General features: G+C 43.3%; 1 protein-coding gene and 1 pseudogene across 1 annotated transcript; one reads left to right on the plus strand and one right to left on the minus strand.

Annotated features, from left to right (window-relative positions):
- Positions 1-2,221: 2,221 nt before the first annotated feature.
- Rpl19-ps17 (ribosomal protein L19, pseudogene 17) lies at positions 2,222-2,940 on the minus strand (annotated as a pseudogene).
- Positions 2,941-6,776: 3,836 nt separating this feature from the next.
- Pgk1 (phosphoglycerate kinase 1) lies at positions 6,777-22,751 on the plus strand. Its single transcript, NM_053291.3, has 11 exons — positions 6,777-6,845; positions 11,346-11,396; positions 13,588-13,743; positions 13,859-14,003; positions 16,051-16,154; positions 17,553-17,672; positions 18,744-18,858; positions 19,264-19,443; positions 21,514-21,691; positions 21,910-22,008; positions 22,310-22,751. Exons 1-11 carry the CDS (start codon positions 6,781-6,783, stop codon positions 22,348-22,350), a joined length of 1,254 nt encoding a protein of 417 aa, NP_445743.2. The 5' UTR covers positions 6,777-6,780; the 3' UTR covers positions 22,351-22,751.
- Positions 22,752-23,773: the final 1,022 nt, after the last annotated feature.

A 23,773-nucleotide genomic window follows, 5' to 3' on the forward strand; every position in this document is an offset into this window, starting at 1 on the left:
CTGAGGAAGCAAAAGGCAGAAGTAAATTGACCACCACCCAGGTGTGGTCCAGGTGTGTTGGTTCCAAGTGCATCAGCGGGGCTCAGCAGAGGTCATGCAGTGGAGATACTGGGTGTTTACTACTTGGTCTTTTCTTCCTGTGTCGTAAATACATGGGAGAGGCCTCTGTCGAACAATCCCATGACTTCTTAACTGTGGCCATACAGTTACAAAGTGGCCAGGCCCAAATCCAATATGGCTCACTACAGTATCCCAGGTCATAATTTCGTATATCAGTTTCCTAATAATTATAACAATGCATTTTCAATTCACTGACTATTCAAATTGAAGCTAGATGCTAAGTACCAGTTAATCTAATAATAATCATTGAATATAAAAATAGACCTAGATATTCAAAACCATCAAAGGTAACTTACTGCAGAGAAAGTAGGAGTTTGAACTTGTAAAACTTTCAGAATTGTTACTAAGTAGACATTTTACAATTCCAAGAAATATCAGCACAGGTGAGACATTAGTAGAAAACTGTAGGCAATGGTCATAGAGACTTAATTTTGATATTCCTTATACTTGTCTCTTTATGGACCAAGAAATGTGTGCCTGCGGGATCTCATCAGACCCAGCTCTTGGCAAAAAGGGGATTAGGAAATGAGTCTGGTCAAAAGATCTTTAATTTTTACCTTCAAGAGGTGAAACCCCAAGTGAAAACAAGGGAAAGAAAGATGAATCCCAGTAAGCCTCTGCCTCAGTGGGGATTGGATTTAGTGATTCATTCCCAGTGACAGGCTCTGACTGAGATAATGATGACCCTCAATGGCCCTTGAGAATGAGTAATAAAACCTATTGTAATTTCTTTCTCCTTCTACCACTTGGATCAGTCATTTGAGAAGTATTCAACTCTTATGTCATGAGGACACTCACTAGACGTTATGGCAAGAGCCATGCTGGTAAGAAACTGAGACCCCTTTCCAAGATCTATGTGAGCACCATCTTGGAATAGAGAATTTCACCTCCAATCAAATCGTCTGGTAATTACAATTTACAAATTTGCTCCTTCCACCAAAAGATCAGTCAAGGTCCTCAGAGTTTACTGTTTAACTTGCTCCAACTTTACTTTCCTTCACTGAAGAAACAAGTTTAAGCAAGCAAGAGTCCTGCTAAACCCGGTTAGGGAAAAATTCCTCAAGGGCTTGGGTTTGATTCTTGGGACCTATAAGTTGGAAGGCAAGAACTGACTCCTGGAGGTTTCCTCTGACATCTGCCTCAGTGTTTTCATGCATAACACACACACACACACACACACACACATGTGTACACACACACACACACACACACACACACACACACGTGTACACACACAGAGGAAATAGGGGGAGGGGAGGGGAAGGGTCCTCTTAAAGAATTCCACTCCCTGGTGACTAAACATCCAAATATATAAGCCTGTGGGGCCATGCTTATTCGAACCACTACTACACTTTGGTGGAGTCTGATGTCTTAGGCTTCTAACTGAAGCTTAAATTCATCTTCAGTCTCAGTTGCCTCTTCTGGAGTTGTCATGTGTCCTTGTAGGCAAATAATCTAAACTACAGACTTTCTTTTTAAAAAAAATTATTTTGTGTGTGTGTGTTTGTGTGTGTGTGTGTGTGTGTGTGTGTGTGTGTGTGTGTGTGGTGTGTGTGTGTGTGTCTATACATGTGTACCACAGCATGCATTTGAGGTCAGGGAGCAACTTGGGGGAGTCAGGTTTTTTTTTCCTTACCATGTGGATCCCCGTGTTCAAATTCAGGCCTTAGACTTGGTCTTTTTATTGGTAGAACTATCTTACTCTCCTCAGATTTACTTTTCTTCTTAAGTCTTGGCTTATTGCCCTGGGTAGTTTTTCAACATTTTAGAAGACATTTTTTTTGTTTGTTTCTTTGAGACAGAGTTTCTCTTTTCTAACAATCAAAGCCGACTTGTAACTCACTCTGTAGATCAGGCTGGCCTTGAAACTCGCAGAGACCCACCTGCCTCTTCCTCCTGAGTGCTGGGCTTAAAGGTGTGTGCCTGGCACAATAAACAACATTTTAAAGTTTTGGGCTAAACTGGACCTGAGGGCACAGGCCTGCAATCTCAGTTTTTGGGATCATGGGGCAGAGGGAATCACAAATTTGTCTGGTCAGGGCTGCAGAGTGAGTTGAAGTTCTGCCTTAACAGCTTTAATAAGACCCTGCTTTTTTTTAAATTTTTAAAAATTTTTTTTGACAAGGACAAGGGCTTGTTTTATTTTAATGACTGATCCACGAGAGGCCACAGCCTGGCCACTATGTACAGACATGAGGGAAGCTTCATTTCTTGTTCTCTTCCTCCTTGGACAGAGTCTTGATGATCTCCTCCTTCTTGGCTTGGAGGCGCTCCTCCCAGCGCTTTCGTGCTTCTTTGGTCTTTGACCTGCGAGCCTCAGCCTCCTCAGCCAGTAGCTTCTTGAAGCCAGTAGCGGGCCTTGTCTGCCTTCAGTTTGTGAATGTGCTCCATGAGAATCCGCTTGTTTTTGAACACATTCCCTTTGACCTTCAGGTACAGGCTGTGATACATATGGCGGTCAATCTTCTTAGATTCCCGGTATCTCCTGAGAAGCCGGTGCAGGATCCTCATCCTTCTCATCCAGGTCACCTTCTCAGGCACCCGAGCGTTGGCAGTACCCTTCCTCTTCCCTATGCCCACATGCCTGCCCTTCCGTCGGGCCAAGGTGTTCTTCTAGCATCGAGCCCGAGAAAGGACAGTCACAGGCTTCCGGATGATCAGCCCGTCTTTGATCAGCTCCCTGATCTGCTGATCGGAGTTGGCATTGGCGATTTCGTTGGTTTCATTGGGGTCCAACCAGACCTTCTTTTTACCACAGCGGAGGACACTAGAGGCAAGCCTCATCTGTAGCCCGAGCATACACATGGCTGCAGACACAGCAAGACCCTGTTTTAAATACATTGTTTTTGTGGAGTGTGTGAGGCACTGGGTCCAATCCTTGGCATAGCTTCTAGCACCTGTCCCTCCAATGAATCCAGCTTTTCTATTATCTTTCAGTGAGACAATCGGTCTTAACTATCTACTCCAATATTAGCAGGCATGGAAATATCTAAAAAACGATGTATAGTCAGATGTGGTGGTATATACCTGTAATGCCAGCACTCAAGAGGTTAACACAAGAGGGTCATGAGTTTGAACGTGGCCTGGACCACATAGTGAGACCTTATCATAAAAAAAAGGATTTACAAAACTGTAAACTTGATCATATGAGTGCCATTTAATTCTCCCCTGTACTGTAGTGAGATGTTTCAGCTGCAAATTATTACTCGCATTAGATGTTTGTTTATTTGACATGATAGAAAGGAAGGTTGTACAGTGATGCTGGGATTACTTAAGTCAGTAAACCGCTGCTGTCATTAAGGATTCAGTTATTCTGTAGTTTGAGGTCACCATTCTCAATGTTCGGATGATGATTTTGTCTTACAGAACAAAATCATTGTGGAGACTCTGTATTAATTGTGTATTTCTGAATAATAAAGTACCTCAAAGTTTAGCACTTCCAAACAATAAATATTACCTCAGACTTTCTGTGAGTCAGGGATTGGACAACATCTAAGCTGGTTTTAGTTGGAAGCACCTCCTGAGATTGTAATTATATGCAATTATATGTCTTGGCTGCAGATATCTGAAGGTTTGACTTGGGGGCAGGAGTGTCCACTTCGATGGCTGGCTCCTTTATAAATCTGCAGGCAGCAAGACTCAGTTCTATGCTGGTGTTGAAAGGTACTCTGAGTTCCTCACTATCTGGGCCACCCCATGAAAGTATTTGAGTGATCCCAAGATATGGCAGCTGCTGTCCCCAGAATGAAGGATCAGAGAGGGAGAGGAAGAGGAGGGAAGGGGGAGAAGGAAGAAGTGGGAGGGAGGAGAAGGGAGGGAGACAGGGAGGGAGGGAGGAAGAAAAAAAAGGGAGGGAGGGACAGAGGGGAAGGAGGGAGGGAGGAAGGGAGGGAGGGAGAGAGAGAGAGAGAGAGAGAGAGAGAGAGAGAGAGAGAGAGAGAGATCTCCGTAGGTACTACCCACCTCCCATCTTCTGTTACTTAGAAATGGTCAATATATGTATGTGCAGGGCTTGCTTTTCTTACTAATCTCCATTGTTCCCAGAACTGCAGACTTACTTTCCTTTTTATCTCATTGATCTAAGTTGGGTCACTGCCCATTCCCAGACCAATGTGTAACAAAGGGGTATGTGGGGGATGGGATTACCAGACTCAGCTTAGGTCAACAGTGATTTATCCTTTGGTGCTAGGAGATAAGCCTATCTTTGCTGAGCACTGGTCACTAACCCAACACTCTATTAAATCGGATTTCTGTAAGCAAGGAAGGTGGGGACTAGCTCCTGGTGAGGTGACTGGCTGTATTGAATGGGTTGTCCAGTTCTGTTAGGAGAAAAAAATGTCTGTAACATTGGTATAACACCCAAGGGATCTGGTCCATATTTACCCTACCTCATGTGTATAATTGTAGATTTCTCTATGTTTCAGGTTTTTCTGTTGTCAGACTTCTTCTCATCGTTGGTTGTCTGTTTCTCTCTGTTATTTTAGGCCAGTAGTGGAAAAAGCTTCCCAATCTCTATAATCTTCAGTGTTCTTGTGTTTAAGATACAATACCTACTTCATAAAGTTCTTAGGCAAAGTAGTGAGTCATGTCAGCAGTGCTGGACAAACAGTAAGTGCTCAATAACTGGGAAGAATCATTGTCTTTGTGTGCATGGTTTCCTCTTTGATATCCAATACTATATAATTGTACCTTATCTGAGGACAGTTTGACTCACTACAATGATAACTCAGCCAGAATGAAATAGCTACTGCATGATAGGAAGTCCAGAGACTTGTTTGAAATACCTTCCAGGGGTTGTTTTCCAGTAAGGTTGAAAGAAAGGAAGTATGGAAATGATTGGCAACAACGAATGTTTATCTTAAACACAGACATACATGCAGGCAAAAACTACACACTCGAAGACAAACTAAAAATTAAAAAGTACTTATGTGTACAGATTTGTCACTGGCATCAGGACATTTGGTTCAGTATTGCTGGCACTGCGACCTATGCAATGTCCTTAGAGCCTGGAGACCTTGCCATCCACCATGGAAAAGAGTTTCACCAGAGTGAAGCAGTTAGCTTGTTGACAAAACACAAAGACAAAATGCAGGGTCAGTGACATTGGTTAGCAGGAAAGGTGCAGCTCCTTTCTCAAATTCATGGCTTTTTTTCCGTGTGTGTGTGTGTGTGTGTGTGTGTGTGTGTGTGTGTGTGTGTGTATGTATGTACCTAAATATGTAAGGACAGCCTTCTCAGTCTCTGTAAAGTCCCTTGTATGTATTTGATTTCAGAGCGTGCTACTGGTATTGGATAACCATGGGGGCTCTCAGCATTCCTCTGTAGGCTGCAGTTCTTTGTCTCTTTCATGCCACTGCCTCCTGTTACCCAGTTTTTTCCCCCTTCCTTTGTTCTCTTAAAATTATTTTCCCTTTGGTAGCCCTGTCTCTACCCTCTTCACATATGTGCTTATACAGGAGCTGCATATGTAGAAAACACACGGGATTGTCTTTCTGAGTTACTTCACATAACTTAGTAATTTCCAGAGATGGTTTGGCCACTCACTCCTGGGTGTCAGCCAGTGAGTAGAGGTGGAAAGGAAAGAACAGGCCAGTGAAGAAGGGCTTACATTTCTTATGTGCCCTTCAATTTCCTAAGTAGTTGTCCTGCCTCAGAGTGTAGGCAAGCACTTTACCACTGAGCAGCATCCTTAGCCCAAATTAGTGTCAGGAGAGATTTAAAGTGTTTTTGGTTAATTTAACCGGTGCCGGAGGTTGGATCCACAGCCTCTGGCCTGCAATTTACGGCTGAGCTACACTCACAGAGCAGTCTAAATCCCAGTGGCCCAGGACTGCAATGATCACTTACAAGCTCTGCAGTCTTGAGAAGACACTAAATCTTTCTCTATCAGTTACTTCAACTTTAATAACAGAACGTACTTAGGAATTTTAATTGTTAGTTAACATGACACATGCTGTATGTATTCGTCATTATGAATAATGTAACCACAGCAATTATATTGTACTTTTTATTATAAGGGGCGGGGGGAAGACCAGGTCCTTTTTTGACTTCTGAGAGGTTTCGATTACCAAGAAGGCCTTAAGTGGACTTCCATTTGGGAGCTGAGAAAGCAGAGGAATCCAAAAGGGGATGACATTTGCAGAGGTCTAGAAAAGGCGCCTGGGAATTCTACCGGGTGGGGGCGGCGCTTTTCCCAAGGCAGTCCGGAGCATGCGCTTTAGCAGCCGCGCGGGCACTTGGAATGGCCTCTGGCCTTGCACACATTCCACATCCACCGGTAGGCGCCAACCGGCTCCTTTCTTTAGGGGCCCCTTCGCGCCACCTTCTACTCCTCCCCTAGTCAGGAAGTTTCTGCAGCTCGCGTCGTGCTGGACGTGACAAATGAAAGTCGCACGTCCCACTAGTCTCGTGCAGATGGACAGCACCGCCGAGCAATGGAATCGGGCAGGCCTTTGGGGCAGCGACCAATAGCAGCTTTGCTGCTTCGCTTTCTGGAAGCAGAGGCTGGGAAGGGGCGGGCCCGGGGCCGGCTTAGGGGCGGGGCAGGCACCCTTAGGTCCTCCCGCGGCCCGGCATTCTGCACGCTTCAAAAGCGCACGTCTGCTGCAGTGTTCTCCTCTTCCTCTCCTCCGGGCCTCTCGACCTCACGGTGTTGCCAAAATGTCGCTTTCTAACAAGCTGACTTTGGACAAGCTGGACGTGAAGGGGAAGCGGGTCGTGATGAGGTAATTCTGTTCTGCTGCCCTCAAGCCCTCGGGGCCACAGTCGCTTTGGCCTTGGCAAGCACATTTTTCCGTTCACCCTAAGTTGTGCTTACTTTTCAACTGGCTCTCGGGGGTCCTGGGTTTGGAGGTCAGGGCTGTTTCTCATGGCGGAGACTGCCTGAGTTTGATGCTTCCTAACTGCTCTTCTCATAGCATAAAAAGTGACCAATAGTGTCCTTTAGGGAGTGGATCCAACCGAGAAAGGGCTCAGATCCCTAGGACTCAATCCTTTTCCCATTTCCGAAGTGTGGTTTCGTCTCTTGTAGTGAGATTGGACCTAATGCTTATCCTGCAAATCTCTAGGCCCCAGTTGAGGGACCTTGAAAGGTCATTTGGCTAATTTCCCTTCCCCCAAGATCCTTGGACCATTCGTGACGAACTCGAAACCGCCCACGTTTCATTCGTCCTGGTAAAATGATTTCTTTCCCAAAAGATGTTGGTCAAAATGCTCTGGAGTGGAGGTCCCATTCCCCAAAGAATTGTGGGTGGGAGGGTGAGGCCCACTGGATGAAGCTCGGTATAGCTTATGTAACAGGCTTCTGCTGCCCTACCTTGCCGTTGGACTCCTGGCCTTGGGGTTTGCATCAGGATTGTGACACATGCAGGGTGTGGCCGCCGGGAGTTGGAGGCCTGTAACCTCACCCTCAGAGGTGGCTAGAGAAGCAGGATGTCAGAAGTGAGGAAGGCTCCCACGCACGTGGCGCCCTCTTAGTCGGCACATGTGGATTCCCTGGTCATTGATTAAGTTGGCTTCTCCCTTACCTGACAGAATCACTGGCGTGCATGCATCTTCTACATTTCTGCCTTTCATAATCTATATTTTTTGCCAGGAGTGACGGATGATTAGATACATAACTGGAGGGCCTGGCTGTTCATGTGACAAGTATAGGACCGAAGGATGGTAATTTCTAAGGGCCGTAGATAGTCGCAGTGACTGACTACTGTGCCTGCCTGACCTTTGGAAGCGGTTGATTGATTGGTAGTACGTGAACGGTGTAATCCTATTCCCTTTGACAATTTGGGCCAGTTCAAGTGAGGGCATCCTTTAGATACTAACACAACAGTTTCTCCTGCTTCTGCACCAGAGTTAGAGAATTGTAAAGCCACATATTACTTGATAGGTGATTTTCTCTTACTGTGCTGATAATCAGAAACAACCCAGTGTGTTATCATGCAAAACAGTGTTGCCCCAAATGGGATAGGCCCTTGTAATCAGGATGGAGTTAGAAATCCCAGCCACCCTAATCATAGATAAAGGGGAGGTTCTACCTAGCTTTTCATTCTGTTCTAAGGAGAAAAGATTGATCCTGTGAAAACCAAGACAGGTAGATGTAGGCTTGTAATTAGCTTAAAAGGTTTAAACTATATCATTACTGGCTTGAGACTGACCTTGCCAGATGCATGCAGCTGCTGAAAGACAGTAGGACATTGTGCTGGTCGCCTTTCTGTAATTGCAGTTCCGGGATTTATGCTATCTAACACAGGGAAACTGTCTTAAAGGAATTAGCTCTGGTTGGGGGGGGTGAGACAGGAGGAAACAGTTTTTCTTTTTTGCCCCAAATCACTTTTCCTAGGTTAACCTTGAGTCTTGAAATGATTGGCTAGTCTAGTTTTACTGACGGAAAAGGGCATGTTGAAGGTTATTGAACTCTAGAAAGTTTGTAGCAGAGCCAGGACTAGAATTTCGGTCTCTTTAGCTACTTGAACATGATGAGCCAGGGCCATGTTGAGATAGGTAGGTGGAGTTTGCAGTCCTTTGTAATATGGATACATTGTACTTGTTGGTATTTAGGCCACAGTGATGAAGTTGCTTTGTTTCCAGATTAATGCATCTTGAATAGGGAGTTGCCTTGTAGGCTTAATTCTCAGAGGAGTCTAGGCAGCCATGCCTGGGTGAACTCAATACCGTTTTGTTTCAGTGTCTTTTGTGGTAGTTGCTGGCAGTGCTTCCTTCAGAAATGGGGCCTCCTGAGAGGTGGTTGTTTCACTTGCCTCCTTTCTGTCCTGTAGAAGGGCACTCTTCTCACTAGTGTTGGTAACTTTTATTAGTTTTTGTTCTAGGGAGTCAAACACTAGCTACTTTGTGCTTGAGCACTCTACCACTGAGTCACACCCCAGTTCCTTTTGGAGAAACTTTAACAGTAGCCAGAAACCCCAACAGGTTCCGCCTCCCCCTAGTTGATTTTACAAGGCCATGTGAGTACATTTCCTGCTGATTCTGTCATGTCATTTCCTTTCTTCTCACCCATAGGCTCCTAGTCATCCTTTGCTTGCTGGTAAAAGTACTTCTCTTTCTTGTCCTCTTTCTTCCTCCAACCCCACTGGTTTTCTTTTGGGACTTGCAAAGCAATAGCCCTGGTGGGAAGAGAAGAAAATGGAGAGCAGACATCTTCACACCAGTGGAATTTAGCAATCAGACCACGAGTCAATGGCGGGCATGGTTCCATTGAGGTTTTAGAAGGAAAGGGCCTGGAATCCTGAGATTTCCACAGAGACTTGATGTTGTAATTTAATGTTATCTGTGAAGTTTTTGTTTTATTTCTTTGTTTTTTTGAGGCAGGGGTTCACTCTAGCCCTGGTTGTCCTGGAACTCTGTATGTAGACCAGGCTGCACTCAAACTTGTCTCTGCCTCCTGAGGGCTGGGATTAAAGGTGTGTGATATATGTTTTAGCCACGACCTCTCCACTTTGAAAAAGTTTTATTTTGTAGTAATTACAAAGTTGTAGAAGATTGCAAAGACTGTACAGAAAGTCAGTTTTCCCCAGCATTTATGTATAAGGATGTATATATACTCAGCATGTATGTATGTGTATACACACACACACACATACACACACACCCACACACACGTGAACAAGACATGTACAGGTAATGCTGTTCCTGCTTTGGAGTCTTCAGAAGAGAAGCTAAAGGCCAAGTTGTAAGTGTAGGAGTGTGAAGGTCAAAGGTAATCAAGAGTCAGTGAGAACTAATCCAGTTTCATCAGTAAGCCGATGCCATCACAGCTTGGACAGAAGCCACAGATGGTTGGATATTTTAGCCCAAAGGCATTCCTTCCTGTTCTGGGTGCAGGGAGCGGCACTACTCACCCTGTGCCCTTAAGTTAACCCTTTCGTCCATTAGCTTTACTGAGAGGCTGCAAGAGGGGAACTTAGTCATGGTAGTAGGATATTTGATCTGCTTTGGGCTGCACTTCAAGGCTAGCAGGGGCCTGCTTAGGATATTTAAAGAGGATGCCTTAAGTGCCTGAAACCAACTAGAGGCACATTGCCTTTTAATTTTAAAGGCATTCTTAAGTCTGAATCAGGAAGTCTGTCCTTCAAGCTCCTTGGTGAGGTAGATTAGTGTTCAGCCAGTGAGCTGCAGGATTTGTGGTCACTGCTGCAGACAGGAAAGACCAGTGAAAAAGGCAGAGGGAAACAGTTCTACAATGAAGGACAGTAGCAGTCTTGACCCCTTATTGCAGTCCCTCAGTGAGTGCTACCAAAAGTAGTGCTTATACTACGGTTCTTTTCAAATAGCAGTTCTAGTTTAGGGAATCAATGGCATATAATAACTAATACCTGTGGTACTGTGTGCCACTTCTAAGCCTTTTGACATTTTCAACTATGAGGCAGACACTATAATCATTTCACAGATTTAAGAAAAGTTCATTTAAAATTGTCTTAGGGTGGATGCCTTGGTATACACTGATCTCAGTATTCATTCAGGAGATGAATGAAAGCCAGCTACATGGCAGAATGAGTGTGTCTCAATCATGGCAGACAGAACTGAGACGTTAAAATCAGCCACTGTGCGGAAAGTGTTCAGAATTGGTTTCTAATGGTAAAACAGGGCTGGGGGTGTCTGCTAAGGTCCCCAGGTTCAATCCCTAGTACCACCACAAAAAAAAGCAGTTATCTGTTGGGTCAAAAGGGACAGCTTCAATGTATTAGCTTGCATTTGGATCATGCCTCCTACTTGCCTGTTTGTCAATGGGCTGAGGCCCATCTCTTTTTTTCCCTCAGGATTTTTGAAAGTCAGTTATCTTATTTTATATTGAAGAGCATTGTGTAAATTGGGTACTGGAGCCTAGGTTTTTCCTATTATTAATGTGTCAGGCATTCTCTAGAAAGGATTCTCTTGGTGTGCTTCGGATTTCCTTTCTTTGGGGGATGTTTTCACAGGGAGCCAGAAGCAGTAGCAAAATAATTGGGATCCAGGTGTGGTGTTACTTATTAGCCTCCGTCACCCCCTCAGACTGGTACAAGTACCATCATGCTGAACAGAGAATTAAGCTCGGGCACTTGTGGAGCTCAGATGGTAACTTGCTTTCTTCCCATGGGTATTGGGGATAGAACTCAGGGTGTCAAACTTAGCAATAAGTGCCTGTACCCTAAGCCATCTTGCTAACCCTCTATCTTTTATTTTAACTGCATCGATGATCATGGCTAGGAAACTGAAGCCTTTTTCTTTTCTAGGGTGGACTTCAATGTTCCTATGAAGAACAACCAGATAACGAATAACCAAAGGTAAGATTCCTTTTAAACCCAGCTTAGGTTTAAGTTGAGTATATGGAGTACAGATTCCTTTCTTTTCACACTGCCAGTATAGCAATTGAAGCCATGGTTTTGATTTACTAACCTTGCTTACCAGTGTGGGAATTAATATTCTAAATTTACAAAAACATAGTATAACAAACGATCCTAAGCAGGGTGTGGTGACGTATAGGTAGTCCAGCCCTTGGGAGGCAGAGGCAGACATATCTTGAGACTAAAGACAACTTAACACAAAGAGCCCTAGGATAGCCAGGTCTATAGAGAGACTCTGTCTCAAAACAAAGCAAAACAAACAAACGACCCCCGGAAACCTAGATTGTTAGAATGGTGTATCTTAGCGCCTTCTCAAAACAAAGCAAAACAAACAAACGACCCCCGAAACCTAGATTGTTAGAATGGTGTATCTTAGCGCCTGGGAATCTGGATTGACGAGGACCATGAGTTGAAGTAGAAAACAGCCCCAGTTTTTACAAAGCCAGTTTCAGGCCATGCTAGGCTATATACAGAAACGTGTCTCAATGAACCAAAGCAAGTAAGGGGCGAATAGGGTCAACATACATTGTATGAAATCTTTGAAGAATTAAAGAAACAAAAACAAAACTAGACAGAAAATTCCAGACCTCACCCCAGCCTCCAGAAATAACCCTTCACTTACTACCAGCAAAAACATCCTGAGAGAATCCTTGTTTTAAAATTTTTAAGGGACTTGGAGTTACTACTTTTTAAAAAAGAACATTGAAGTTAAGTGCGAATTCTCTTTTCTTACAAAACAAGCTATGTAAGATAACTTAATATTAGTAATTTTTAAGGTTACATATAGTTTTACCAGGGTTTGTTCTAAATAGCCCAGATAGGTTAATAGTCCTGTTGCGTTTGAGAAAAGAAAGACTATTTTATTGTTTGCATTTATGCTGGGCTTGAGCTAGGGATCCTCTTGCTTTGGCCTTCCAAGTGCTGGGTTAAAGGCGTATTCTACATAGCCCAGCTCTTCATTTTCAATTACATTTTAAACATGTGTGTGTGTGGGGGGGGGGCTGGAGAGATGGCTCAGGGTTAAGAGCACCCGACTACTCTTCCAGAGGTCCTGAGTTCAATTCCTAGAAACCACATGGTGGCTCACAACCATCTGTAAAGAGATCTGATGCCCTCTTCTGGTGTATCTGAAGATAGCTACAATGTACTTATATATAATAAATGAATAAGTCTTAAAAAATATTTATTTATAAACGTGTGTGTGTGTGTGTGTTTTTATTATTTATTTATTTTTGGTTCTTTTTTTCCGGAGCTTGGGACCGAACCCAGGGCCTTGCGCTTCCTAGGCAAGCGCTCTACCACTGAGCTAAATCCCCAACCCTGTTTTTTTTTTTTTTTTTTTTTATGACTGAATGGGACCTTGTTTTCTCCATTCATCTGCTGATTGGCAGTGAGGTGGAATCTTGTTTTAGCCATTGTGAACAATGCTATAATAAACTTTAGGCTACAGGTATCTTTTTGTATGTTAATTTCATTTCCTTTGGGTCTGAATAAGTGGCTCTGGTCTCAAAGGTACCCTCTACCTAGCAACTACTCATTTTAGAATTAGGGAGCAGGTGTTATCCTGATTACCTCACTTATACAGAGTATAGAAACAGTGGACAGCTGTTACCAGAACTGAGGGGACACTTTAAAAGCCGAGGTTATTCGTTTACAGACATGGCCTTATGTATCCCAGGCTGGCCTCAAAGTTGCGGTTACTTACTGCGGATGATCTTGAACTTCTGAGCCTTTCTTTCCTCTACCTCCCAAGTGCTGGGATCACAGATGTGCATCACTGTGTGCAGTTTGTGGTACTGCTGATGGTCCCAGGGCTTTGTGCATGCCAGGGAAGTGCTTTTCTAACTGAGGTGCATCCCCAGCTCCTAAATCAGCTAATCCATACAGGTGCTGCTAGAGACAGCAGCTTCTGGCTTGCTAAGTTCTTTTCTGCATGAAGATCAGATCCACAGTGAGACTATGTAAGTCCAGGTGGCAGGCTTGTGTGAATTCATAAGAATTCTGCAAGTGTGTGACTAGAGGAAACTTGGGAGAAGAAAGGGGGCTTTATTTTATGAAGTTATGAGTTAAAATAGTTTCTGCCAATTCCTAGGAATAACTTGTTTTGTCTTCTGTCTTTCCTTGCTTATAGGATCAAGGCTGCTGTCCCAAGCATCAAATTCTGCTTGGACAATGGAGCCAAGTCGGTTGTGCTTATGAGCCACCTGGGCCGTCCTGATGGTGTGCCCATGCCCGACAAGTACTCCTTAGAGCCAGTTGCTGCAGAACTCAAATCTCTGCTGGGCAAGTGAGTCCAGGGCTGGGGTACTGGCGAGCTGGGAGGTGAGATGCTCACCAGGCTGCCACTGGTTCTCAGCTTTCAGGCGACTCTAGCCTCTTCATCTCTTGCTCCCCTCCCCCAGGGATGTTCTGTTCTTGAAGGATTGTGTGGGCTCAGAAGTAGAGAATGCCTGTGCCAACCCAGCGGCTGGGACTGTCATCCTCCTGGAGAACCTCCGCTTTCATGTAGAGGAAGAAGGGAAGGGAAAAGATGCTTCTGGGAACAAGGTAGGACCTGTGGTTTTGATATTATTGGGCCTTAGGGCCTCAATTTGCATGAGGCCCTGAGGAAAGAATAGATGGGGGATTCTGATGTGGCTCAGTGGCAGTGAACAATGCGCTGGGTACAATTGTATAAAAGCACAGCATGAGCTATTCAGGATTACCAGAGTATACGAACGGCATAATCTGGTCTGGTCAAGTATTGGCATGTGACCAGTGCAGAAGCTCTCTGTTCACAGTTGAAATGCCTTTGAGAAAACCACATGAATTCGATTGGATAATACAAATATCGAGTGAATGTAATGGTAACAGTGAGATGACCTTAAGGCATTTCTGTTTTGACCTGGCTAGGTGTGGTTTGAGATAAGGTCTCTATGTAGGTCCTGTGGTGAACTGATATAGCCTAGGATGACCTTGAACTCCTGCTCATTTCCATATTCCTAGTGCTAGGGTTAGTGATCTCCTCCCACACCTGGCTGAAGGCATTTTAAAATGAAGTACAGTGTTTTCATTGAGTCTCTAACATAAGTAGGCACAGGTGGCATCCTCATTTGCTAAAGAAAGGGGCTTCAGAAAGGCAGTCATTTTGCTGAAGTCACTGTTGCTGGGCTTATAGTTTATGAAGCCCATTAGATCCATAAGCTTTTCCTACAAAGATCCACATGGTAAATGTTGTAGACCTTGGGCCATGTAGTCATCTGTATACAGTTTGGATCTACTCCCCTGCCATTATCCGAGAAAGGCTGTTGTAGATAATCCACCGCACTGGTTACTAGGCCTGACAGCAGAATTCAACTACTAAAACTGTTAAAAGCACCTTTTTGAGCATGATGTTGGATCTACCCTTTGGTTAGAAGGGACACTTAGTGGCCCTTCCTAGTATTTTCTCTTTTGGTATGAGAACAAGTGGCTTTGAGGCATCAGTTCCCCTTTGACCTCTGACATTTCTTAAGGCATCTTGAGTGCTTGCATTCAAGCAGTTTCTTTTCTTAGCAGCACTGGCCCTGAGCTTGGCCCTATCCTGCTTTGGCGTGCTTGCTACAGTACTGCTAGTTAAATGCTGACCTAAAATTTGGTGCCCTTTTAAACTGAAACTCAAGACTCAAAAACTGTTGTGCTTAGAAATGGCAGGAGCAGCTGGAAAGTTGATGCAGAATGATCAGTTTATTCAGGAATCAATGAACTGACTATACTTGTGTCTGAGTTGAGTCAGTCGCTATTCAGAGTCTAATGGCTTAGAATGCCTAAAAGTTCAAACTGGACACAAATACGAGGACAATTCAATTTAAAAAGTTTATTTTATTTTCGTTATGTATATGTATGAGCATATGTGTCTACACATGCATGAAGAGGGCCACAGGCGGGTGTTGGGACACTGGAGATACAGGCAATTGTGAGCTCATGTGGAGCTCTGGAGAAGCAGCAAGTGCTCTTAACCACGGGGCCATCTGTCCACCCTCAATTGAGTGCTATTCAGTGTGTCTACATTATTAGAATTAATATTACCTTCCTTGTACCCATTGACAGGTCAAAAATGAGGATTGTCCTGATTGTTTCTATGGCATCTTTTTCATCAAAAGCTTTCAATTTGTCTTATTTTTCCCTCAAACATTTTTGTTTTGAAAATTTTGTTATGTATTTAGTGTGTGTGCATATGTTATGTACACATGTGCATAGTTTTCAGGGGATAAATAATCATAGGGGGCTGGAGAGATGGCTCAGCGGTTAAGAGCACTAGTGGCTCTTCCAAAGGTCCTGAGTTCAAATCCCAGCCACCACATGGTGGTTCACAACCATCTGTAGTGGGATCTGATGCCCTCTTCTGGTGTGTCTGAAGATAGCTACAGGGTACTCATATAATAATAAGTAAAATCTTTAAAAAAAAAAAATCAAAGGACTGACCATGTTGCCAGCTGTAAAACTTGTTGTCCTACTAACTCAGGGTCTTAAAAGTGTTCAAGAGGATTGTTGGTGGCCTGAAATGCTTTTGAAGTTTTTTGGAGTCATCAACATTTTCTACATAGGATTTTCCTTTTTAAATTTTTCTCTGCAGGTTAAAGCTGAGCCAGCTAAAATTGATGCTTTCCGAGCCTCCCTGTCCAAACTTGGAGATGTCTATGTCAATGATGCTTTTGGGACTGCACACAGAGCCCACAGGTACCGAAAAGAACCTTGTCAGTACTATGCAGAGTTGAATGATATTGGGCACCCGAGCCATTCAAATTCTGGGCTGTTTTTAGAGATTACCATCTTCTATTGTGTCTGTTGTGATTTAGACACTCAAAAGCAAATTATGGGAAGAAAGGTTTACTTGGCGTAAGCCTTTAGATCATAATCCATCTTTGAAAGAAACCAAGAACAGAATTCAGGCTTTGCTTACTGGCTTATTCAGTGGCTCATATTTGGCTACCTTTTCATTTCTTGAGGCAGTCTCATGTTCTAGCCCTAGTTACCTTGGAACTGACTATGTAGACCCAAGCTGGCCTTGAACTCGGATTAAAAGCATCGACTACCATGCCACCAGTGCCAGCCAGTTTTCTTATATAGTCCAGGATGAACAGCCTAGGGATGGTACCATCCGTCTTGGTCTGGACCCTCCTACATCATTTAGCAATCAGAACAATGCCTCACAAACATGTCCACAGGCTAATTTTGAGCAGGAAGGTCCCTCTTCCAGGGAACTCTAGGTTGTCTTAAGTTAACAATAAAAAAAAAAACCAGGAGATATATATTTAACTTCTATCTCTACGTAGAGCTATATGGCCCTTTAAATGTCCTGATTCAAATAGAAATAGAGATAAAATTTGAGTGATAATTATTAGCTTATATAACTTCAGGAATAGGTTTCTCTAACTTTGGATTCCTTGTGTAGAATTTTTTTACCTTTGAAAACATGTATGTTGATTATATACTGATTTAATCTTTGACCTATTAAAGACTTTTTCAAAGAATTATTTCTTTATTTTATGTATGTGGGTACACTGTAGCTGTCTTCAGACACACCAGAAGAGGGCATCAGATCCCATTACAGATGGTTGTGAGCCACCATGTGGTTGCTGGGAATTGAACTCAGGACCTCTGGAAGAGCAGTCAGTGCTCTTAACCACTGAGCCAACTCTCCAGCCCCTAAAAACTATTCCTACTATTGTGTTTTGCCTTTGTCTCTCTCTGCACTGTGTTCATGCAGTGCCCTCAGAGGCCAGAAGAGGGCTTTTTTTTGCCTGGGGGTTGTAGAGTTTTTGAGCTGCACTTTGTTTTGGGTACTGCGTTCTGATCCAGGTCCTCTGCAAGAACAGCAAATGATCCTAACTGCTGAGCCATCTTTCCAACCCTTTACCTGGGTATCTTAAACTCTACCTCATTCCATTGTTTTTTTTTATCCTTGATTGTAAATTATTAGTCAGGAAAGTTACCTAAGATATAAGTGGCTTTATTGCAATTTAAGAATGAAACCGTAGTCTCTTAGTATCTTAGAAGTGATGAAAGCATTCTGGGTGGGGAAATGGTATTATTTGGCTGGATTTTGAATACATTTTTTTTCCTGTTTTTCCCTAGTTCCATGGTGGGTGTGAATCTGCCACAGAAGGCTGGTGGATTTTTGATGAAGAAGGAGCTGAACTACTTTGCCAAGGCTTTGGAGAGTCCAGAGCGACCCTTCCTGGCTATCTTGGGAGGGTATGAAGAAAACTTTTGGATCATACTTTAAATAATATTAGCCTGGTAGTGGCTATAACATTGGGTAATGGAGGGCAATTTTAAAAAGGGACTGTTTACTAAAGTCAGCGATGCAGGACTGATCATCTGGTAGAGGAACAAGGAACTTGACCTGCTTGGATGAGAAAGCTTCATTTTACTTAGCATAGCTGTTAGGTATTAGAGGTCCATGACCCTTGGACTGTTCACCCCACCCTCCATGACTAAAGTATACTCAGCATTTCCTGATGAAATGCTCTAGAATTGTTTCAGTTTCACATAACATAGTTGCTCTCTAGACTTCATGAGCTATGTTTCAGGTTCCTTAGAGAAAACAAGATGGGTATAGGGTTTTGTGTTTTAAAATCCTGGAAACATTGAACCTTTTAAAATGAGTTAAAAGCATTAGACTTTGGTCTTTGGCTTCTTCACATTAACATTTGAGCTATCTGGCTTTGTTCTGAATATGGGAATCTGGAATACGGGAGTGAATGCCCCCTGCTGGTGGTATTCAGATTTCAGAATAAGCCTGAATGAAACAGCAGTCTTACCACAGGGGATCTATTGAAAGATTTTGAAGGATAGTATGAACCCTGATCTATAGGCAGTAGGCAGAGAAACACATAGCCTAGTATAGGATTTGGAAACCTTAAAGCCAAGTGACATTCCTCCCAACAAGGCCACACCTCATCCTTTCCAGACAGTTCTACTGTGGACTAAGCGTGCAAATAGGAGTCTACAGAGACTATTTTCATTCATACCCTCAGTTACTAATCTGGCAACCTGGGCTTTGTGAATTTTGGATTGGAGCATGGTTGTTTAGATAGGGAAGTTTTGCTTTTCTGTTTATGGTGCTGAGGATAACCCAGGGCTTTATACATGGATCCAAGTATAGAGGGTTAGAGGAACATGGCACGTTTAGGATCCAAGTACAGAGGGTTAGAGAAACATGGCACATTTAGGCACTGCTTTTGTTGCTATCCTGCTGTGGCTTTGCGTGCTAGCAGTCCACTCGATTGTGCTTGCGTTGCTGATTCTTGCTTTCTCTTCTAGAGCTAAAGTTGCAGACAAGATCCAGCTGATCAATAATATGCTAGACAAAGTCAATGAGATGATCATCGGTGGGGGAATGGCTTTTACCTTCCTTAAGGTGCTCAACAACATGGAGGTAGGGAGCCAATGGCAAGTGGCTGTGAAATGGTTTGCTAATGAGCCGTTTTGTAAACGTAATGTGAATCCTAAGAAGATTTTCCTTCTCCTTCTGTCTGAAGTTGCTTTTGTCCCTGAATTTATAGCTATGGTTCTCAACCTATAGGTTGTGAGTCCTGGGTGGGTTAAAAAAAAAAAGACCCTTTCACAGGGACTGCAGATCAGATTATCTGCACATCACATATTTACATTACAATTCACGACAGCAGCAGAATTACAATTATAAAGTAGCAAAGACAATATTTAAGGGTCTCAACATTAGGAAGGTGGAGAATCACAGCTTTATAGTGTGTTATGTTCCTCTCAGTTTTATGAGTCAGTTGTGTTCCTGTATAAGCGCTTCATCTCCTTGCCTCTCGTGTAGATTGGCACATCTCTGTATGATGAAGAGGGAGCCAAGATTGTCAAAGATCTCATGGCCAAAGCTGAGAAAAATGGTGTGAAGATTACCTTGCCTGTTGACTTTGTCACTGCTGACAAATTTGATGAGAATGCAAAGACTGGCCAAGCTACTGTGGCCTCTGGTATACCTGCTGGCTGGATGGTGAGTTAGCTGGTGTTTGCTTATGTAAGGGATCAGAAATTTTTGGTATCATTCATTCATCTTAACAGATTTTTTTTTTTGTGGCATTGGAGATCCATCTGTGGGCCTCAGATGTTATGAAGTGAGCTACCACTGAGCTCTCCCCTCTAACATGCATGTTACTTAGTCTCCATGGGAACTGTCCAAGAACAATGGGCACCCAAGGGCAAAGGGTAAAAGCAGTGCTAGCAGATGGCTGCTGTTTTCCTCAATGAGAGGGCAAACCCACTTGATTCTTTTTCAGTGCACATTTAGCACTGTGTGCTGGAGATAGTACTGTGTACTTTCATGGTTTGAACTGTTCTGGATCACAGTGCTAATGGCCACAAGCCATTGTAAACAGATCGGTGAGATGACTTGCCGGACCTGAGCTATATATGTGGGACCTGCACTGGAAGGAGGAAGCTTTTCCAAAAGTCATTCTGACTTCTACATGATATGTACATGTTCCCACAATAACAATAATCATAAGAGATAAAAGTTAAAAACTTCCTCAAAACATAATCAAAGTGGCTAGGCAGTGGTGGTACTTGCCTTTTATCACAACACTTGGGAGGCAGAGGCAGGAGGATTTCTGAGTTGGAGGCCAGCCTGGTCTACAGGACAGCCAGGGGAACAAGATAGGAACTCTGTTTAAAAGAAAAAAAAACAGGGCTGGGGATTTAGCTCAGTGGTAGAGCGCTTACCTAGGAAGCGCAAGGCCCTGGGTTCGGTCTCCAGCTCCAAAAAAAAAGAACCAAAAAAAAAAAAGAAAAAAGAAAAAAAACCAAAAAAGGTAATGAAAATAGGCTTAATTGTAAGGAATGTATGAAAAATATATGTATATGAAAGGTTTAAAATTGACTATAGTCTGGTACCAAATACCTTTTCATTTTCATCTTCATAGGGGTCTAGATTTGTATAGCCTAGGTGGACCTTAAACTTAATACCCTGCCTCTACTTAGTAATTACTTATTAACTACTGGTGTGCCATTAGACCTTTAGTTTGATAACTATATAAAGTCATATCATGGTGATCTCAGTGTGTTCCTCAATCATCATTTTGGGAAATTGTTTTTAATAGGCAGATTTGGGGTCTGGGGTTTGGAGAGATTGCTTAGCGGTTAGGGGGAGAGTTAGGTTCCTAGAATCCACATTGGGTGACTCACAACTACTTTAACTCCAGTTCCAGGGGATCCAATGCTCTTGCTGGCTTCTGTGGGTCACCATACACACATGCATGGAAATAAAAATAAATCATACAGACCAGGCATGATGCCACTCAATACCATTCCTGTATTTGGGGACAAAGGCAAGCAGGTCTGAATTTAAGGCTAGCTTTGTATATAGCAGATTTCAGGCCAGTCAAAAGTATACAATACAATCCTGTCTCCAAAAAAAAAGGTGATGGGAGTGGGATCCAACACACTGAGCATGGCTTCCTGGAGATCTGATACATGGAGGGTTGAACACAACTGATCTGGTTCAGTGTTTCTCAGTCTCTACTGGAATCCCAAGGAGTTCTAGCTGTGACATGTAAAGTGCCACTAGTTACAGTGTGTCACTAGTGTATACCCCAGGTTGTGACAAATTGACAGTCAAAAATGTCCTCAGACATTGGCACATACTTTTTGATAGGCAGAATCACTGTGGCTTGAGAACCACTGATGTGGCTCTTGGTTGTCACAGTGCCATTGAGAATGTCTTTGTTAAGCAACATGAGATTTTTCCCTTACTTGATTACCACTGAATGTTTATGTCAAAGGCCACATACATATAGGCTAAAGGGCCTTAAAGGGTACATTTTGATTCTACTAAGAACTTTGTTTTCCAAGGCAGGGTTTCTCTGTAGCCTTGGCTGTCTTGGAACTCACTCTACAGACCAGTTTGGCTTTGATCTCAGATGTGCTTGCCTCTGCCTCTCACATGCTGGGATTAAGGGTGTGCATCATTATTTATGGATGTTTGGCCTTGCATTATGGTCTCGGTGGAGGTGATAATTGTTCCCAGTAACTTTTTCTTGACATTTATCTTCTTAATTCTACCCTCCAGGGCTTGGACTGTGGTACTGAGAGCAGTAAGAAATATGCTGAGGCTGTGGCTCGAGCTAAGCAGATTGTTTGGAACGGTCCTGTTGGGGTATTTGAATGGGAAGCCTTTGCCAGGGGAACCAAGTCCCTCATGGATGAGGTGGTGAAAGCCACGTCTAGGGGCTGCATCACTATCATAGGTAAGGGGTCCTGTACTAAACTCCCATTGACATGTGGCAGAGTTATGTTCAGGGGAAGGCATTTTCCGGGTCTCTTGGTTCTGCTAGCCCATAGAGGTGTCATTCATAGGGGATTCTCTTGGTGGGAGGGGAGTGGTTCATTAACTGCATTTTGGGTTGGGAACCACACTGTTAGTTTTGGTGCCAAGAACATTTCGCCTCTGTTCTTCATTCAACAGGAGGCGGAGACACCGCCACTTGCTGTGCCAAATGGAACACAGAGGATAAAGTCAGCCATGTGAGCACTGGGGGCGGCGCCAGTCTAGAGCTCCTGGAAGGTGAGGTTATTCTCCAGGTTTTGGCTTATTTGAAGTAGGGTGAGGACTGCATTCTGAGAAGTGGGGCAGAGTAGAGCTTGGGGCAGTGCTGTCACTAGCATTCACATGAACGAGGTAGCACAAATAAAGTTCCTGCTTCTACTTGGTGGGAGGGAAGGTAGGAGCACGGTCTAGTTGACCTGGGACCCAGAATGCAGAAGTTTTTAACTTCTGCCCTATAACCTAATGAAGAGCTGGCAGATAGATGTACCTTTAGTGGGACTTATAATAATGCTGTTTCTGTGTGTGCTTTCTCAAACAGGTAAAGTCCTTCCTGGGGTGGATGCTCTCAGCAATGTTTAGTATTTTCCTGCCTTTGGTTCCTGTGCACAGCCCCTAAGTCGACCTAGTGTTTTCCGCATCTCCATTTGGTGTTAGTGCAGCTAGTGGCCAAGACGCAGCACCAGGAACCCTAAGCAGCTGCACAGCATCTCAGCTCGTCTTTACTGCATCGGGATTCATCTACTACGTTCAAGATCCCATTTAAATTCCTTAGTGACTAAAACCATTGTGCATTGTAGAGGGCATCTATTTATACTCTGCCTGTGAAAGGAAGTGAGCTGTAAAAGCTTAGCTCTCTTCGCTGTATGTAGCCTCTGGTTAGCTTTGTCACTGTTCATGACAGCATGGAAATAACGGTGAGATTCCAGCTGTAGGTTTGGAGTTGATCTATTGAACAATAAAGATGCCCACTGAAACTGAAGTTTTTCCTGTCATACTTGGTTAGGAATGGTGCGAACAGAAGAGCACCTACATTTTGAATGGAAGGATTGGGGCTGCAGTGGTAGTGGTGGGGTGAGATTAGATAAAAGTGCCTGCTCCTTATTGAATGCCTACTCTATTGCTTTATGATGTCTTAATAGTTGGGTCATAATTTGAAAAGTCAAGGCCTATAAACAAGCAAAAGCAAATTAAGGGCCAGCTCATTCCTTCCATTCGTATTCTCATGGGACCATTGTTTTTCTCTTGATTGCCACTTCATGGTTCCTAGGTACTGGGTTTCAAATGTGTGTCAGTTTCATATCCTGAAGAATGAGATCAGCAGCCTCTGATCCATATACAATTCATCCTCAGGATTGTTTTGTCACATAATTTTGGCTACATAATTAGTTTGCTCAGTCTGGTCTGGATGAGACCCTGTCTCGAGCCCTAATGTTTAAGTTATTATTGCACTTATTTATGTGTGTCGTATGCTATATTTTTGCCATTTTAATTTCCTTCATAGCTTTTTTTTTTTTTGCTGGGCATGGTGCACTTTGATCCTAACACATAATTCAATACTGACCAAGGCTACTGAGTGAGACCTGTTTAAAAAGCAGAAAAGTAAAACAATTTCCCCAGTTTTTTATGCTACTGATTCATTCCAACACCCACTAAGTGTATGAACATTATGTGAACATATCAGATAGGTTTTAGACATCTGCTGGAATCCTTAGTGCCTCTGTTTCAGTTCTTGGCTGCCCTACATTGGATAGGTTGTTGCGGGGGTTTTTATGGCGGAAACCCTTGATTCCATTTTCCCCTCCATTTTTTCTGGAGTTACTATGTAGCCCAGGCTGACAAGGACGTGCTTCCAGATTTAATATAGGATTACTAATGTTAAATGTTATAGGCTTATAAAATCACCTTGAATATGTATGTCTACCTTATCCCCATGTTATAAATGAGGAATGAGCGCACGTGTGTGTGTGTGTGTGTGTGTGTGTGTGTGTGTGTGTGTGTAGAA

Source organism: Rattus norvegicus, chromosome X (genome assembly GCF_036323735.1).
Source record: "Rattus norvegicus strain BN/NHsdMcwi chromosome X, GRCr8, whole genome shotgun sequence".
Classification (NCBI taxonomy): domain Eukaryota; kingdom Metazoa; phylum Chordata; class Mammalia; order Rodentia; family Muridae; genus Rattus; species Rattus norvegicus.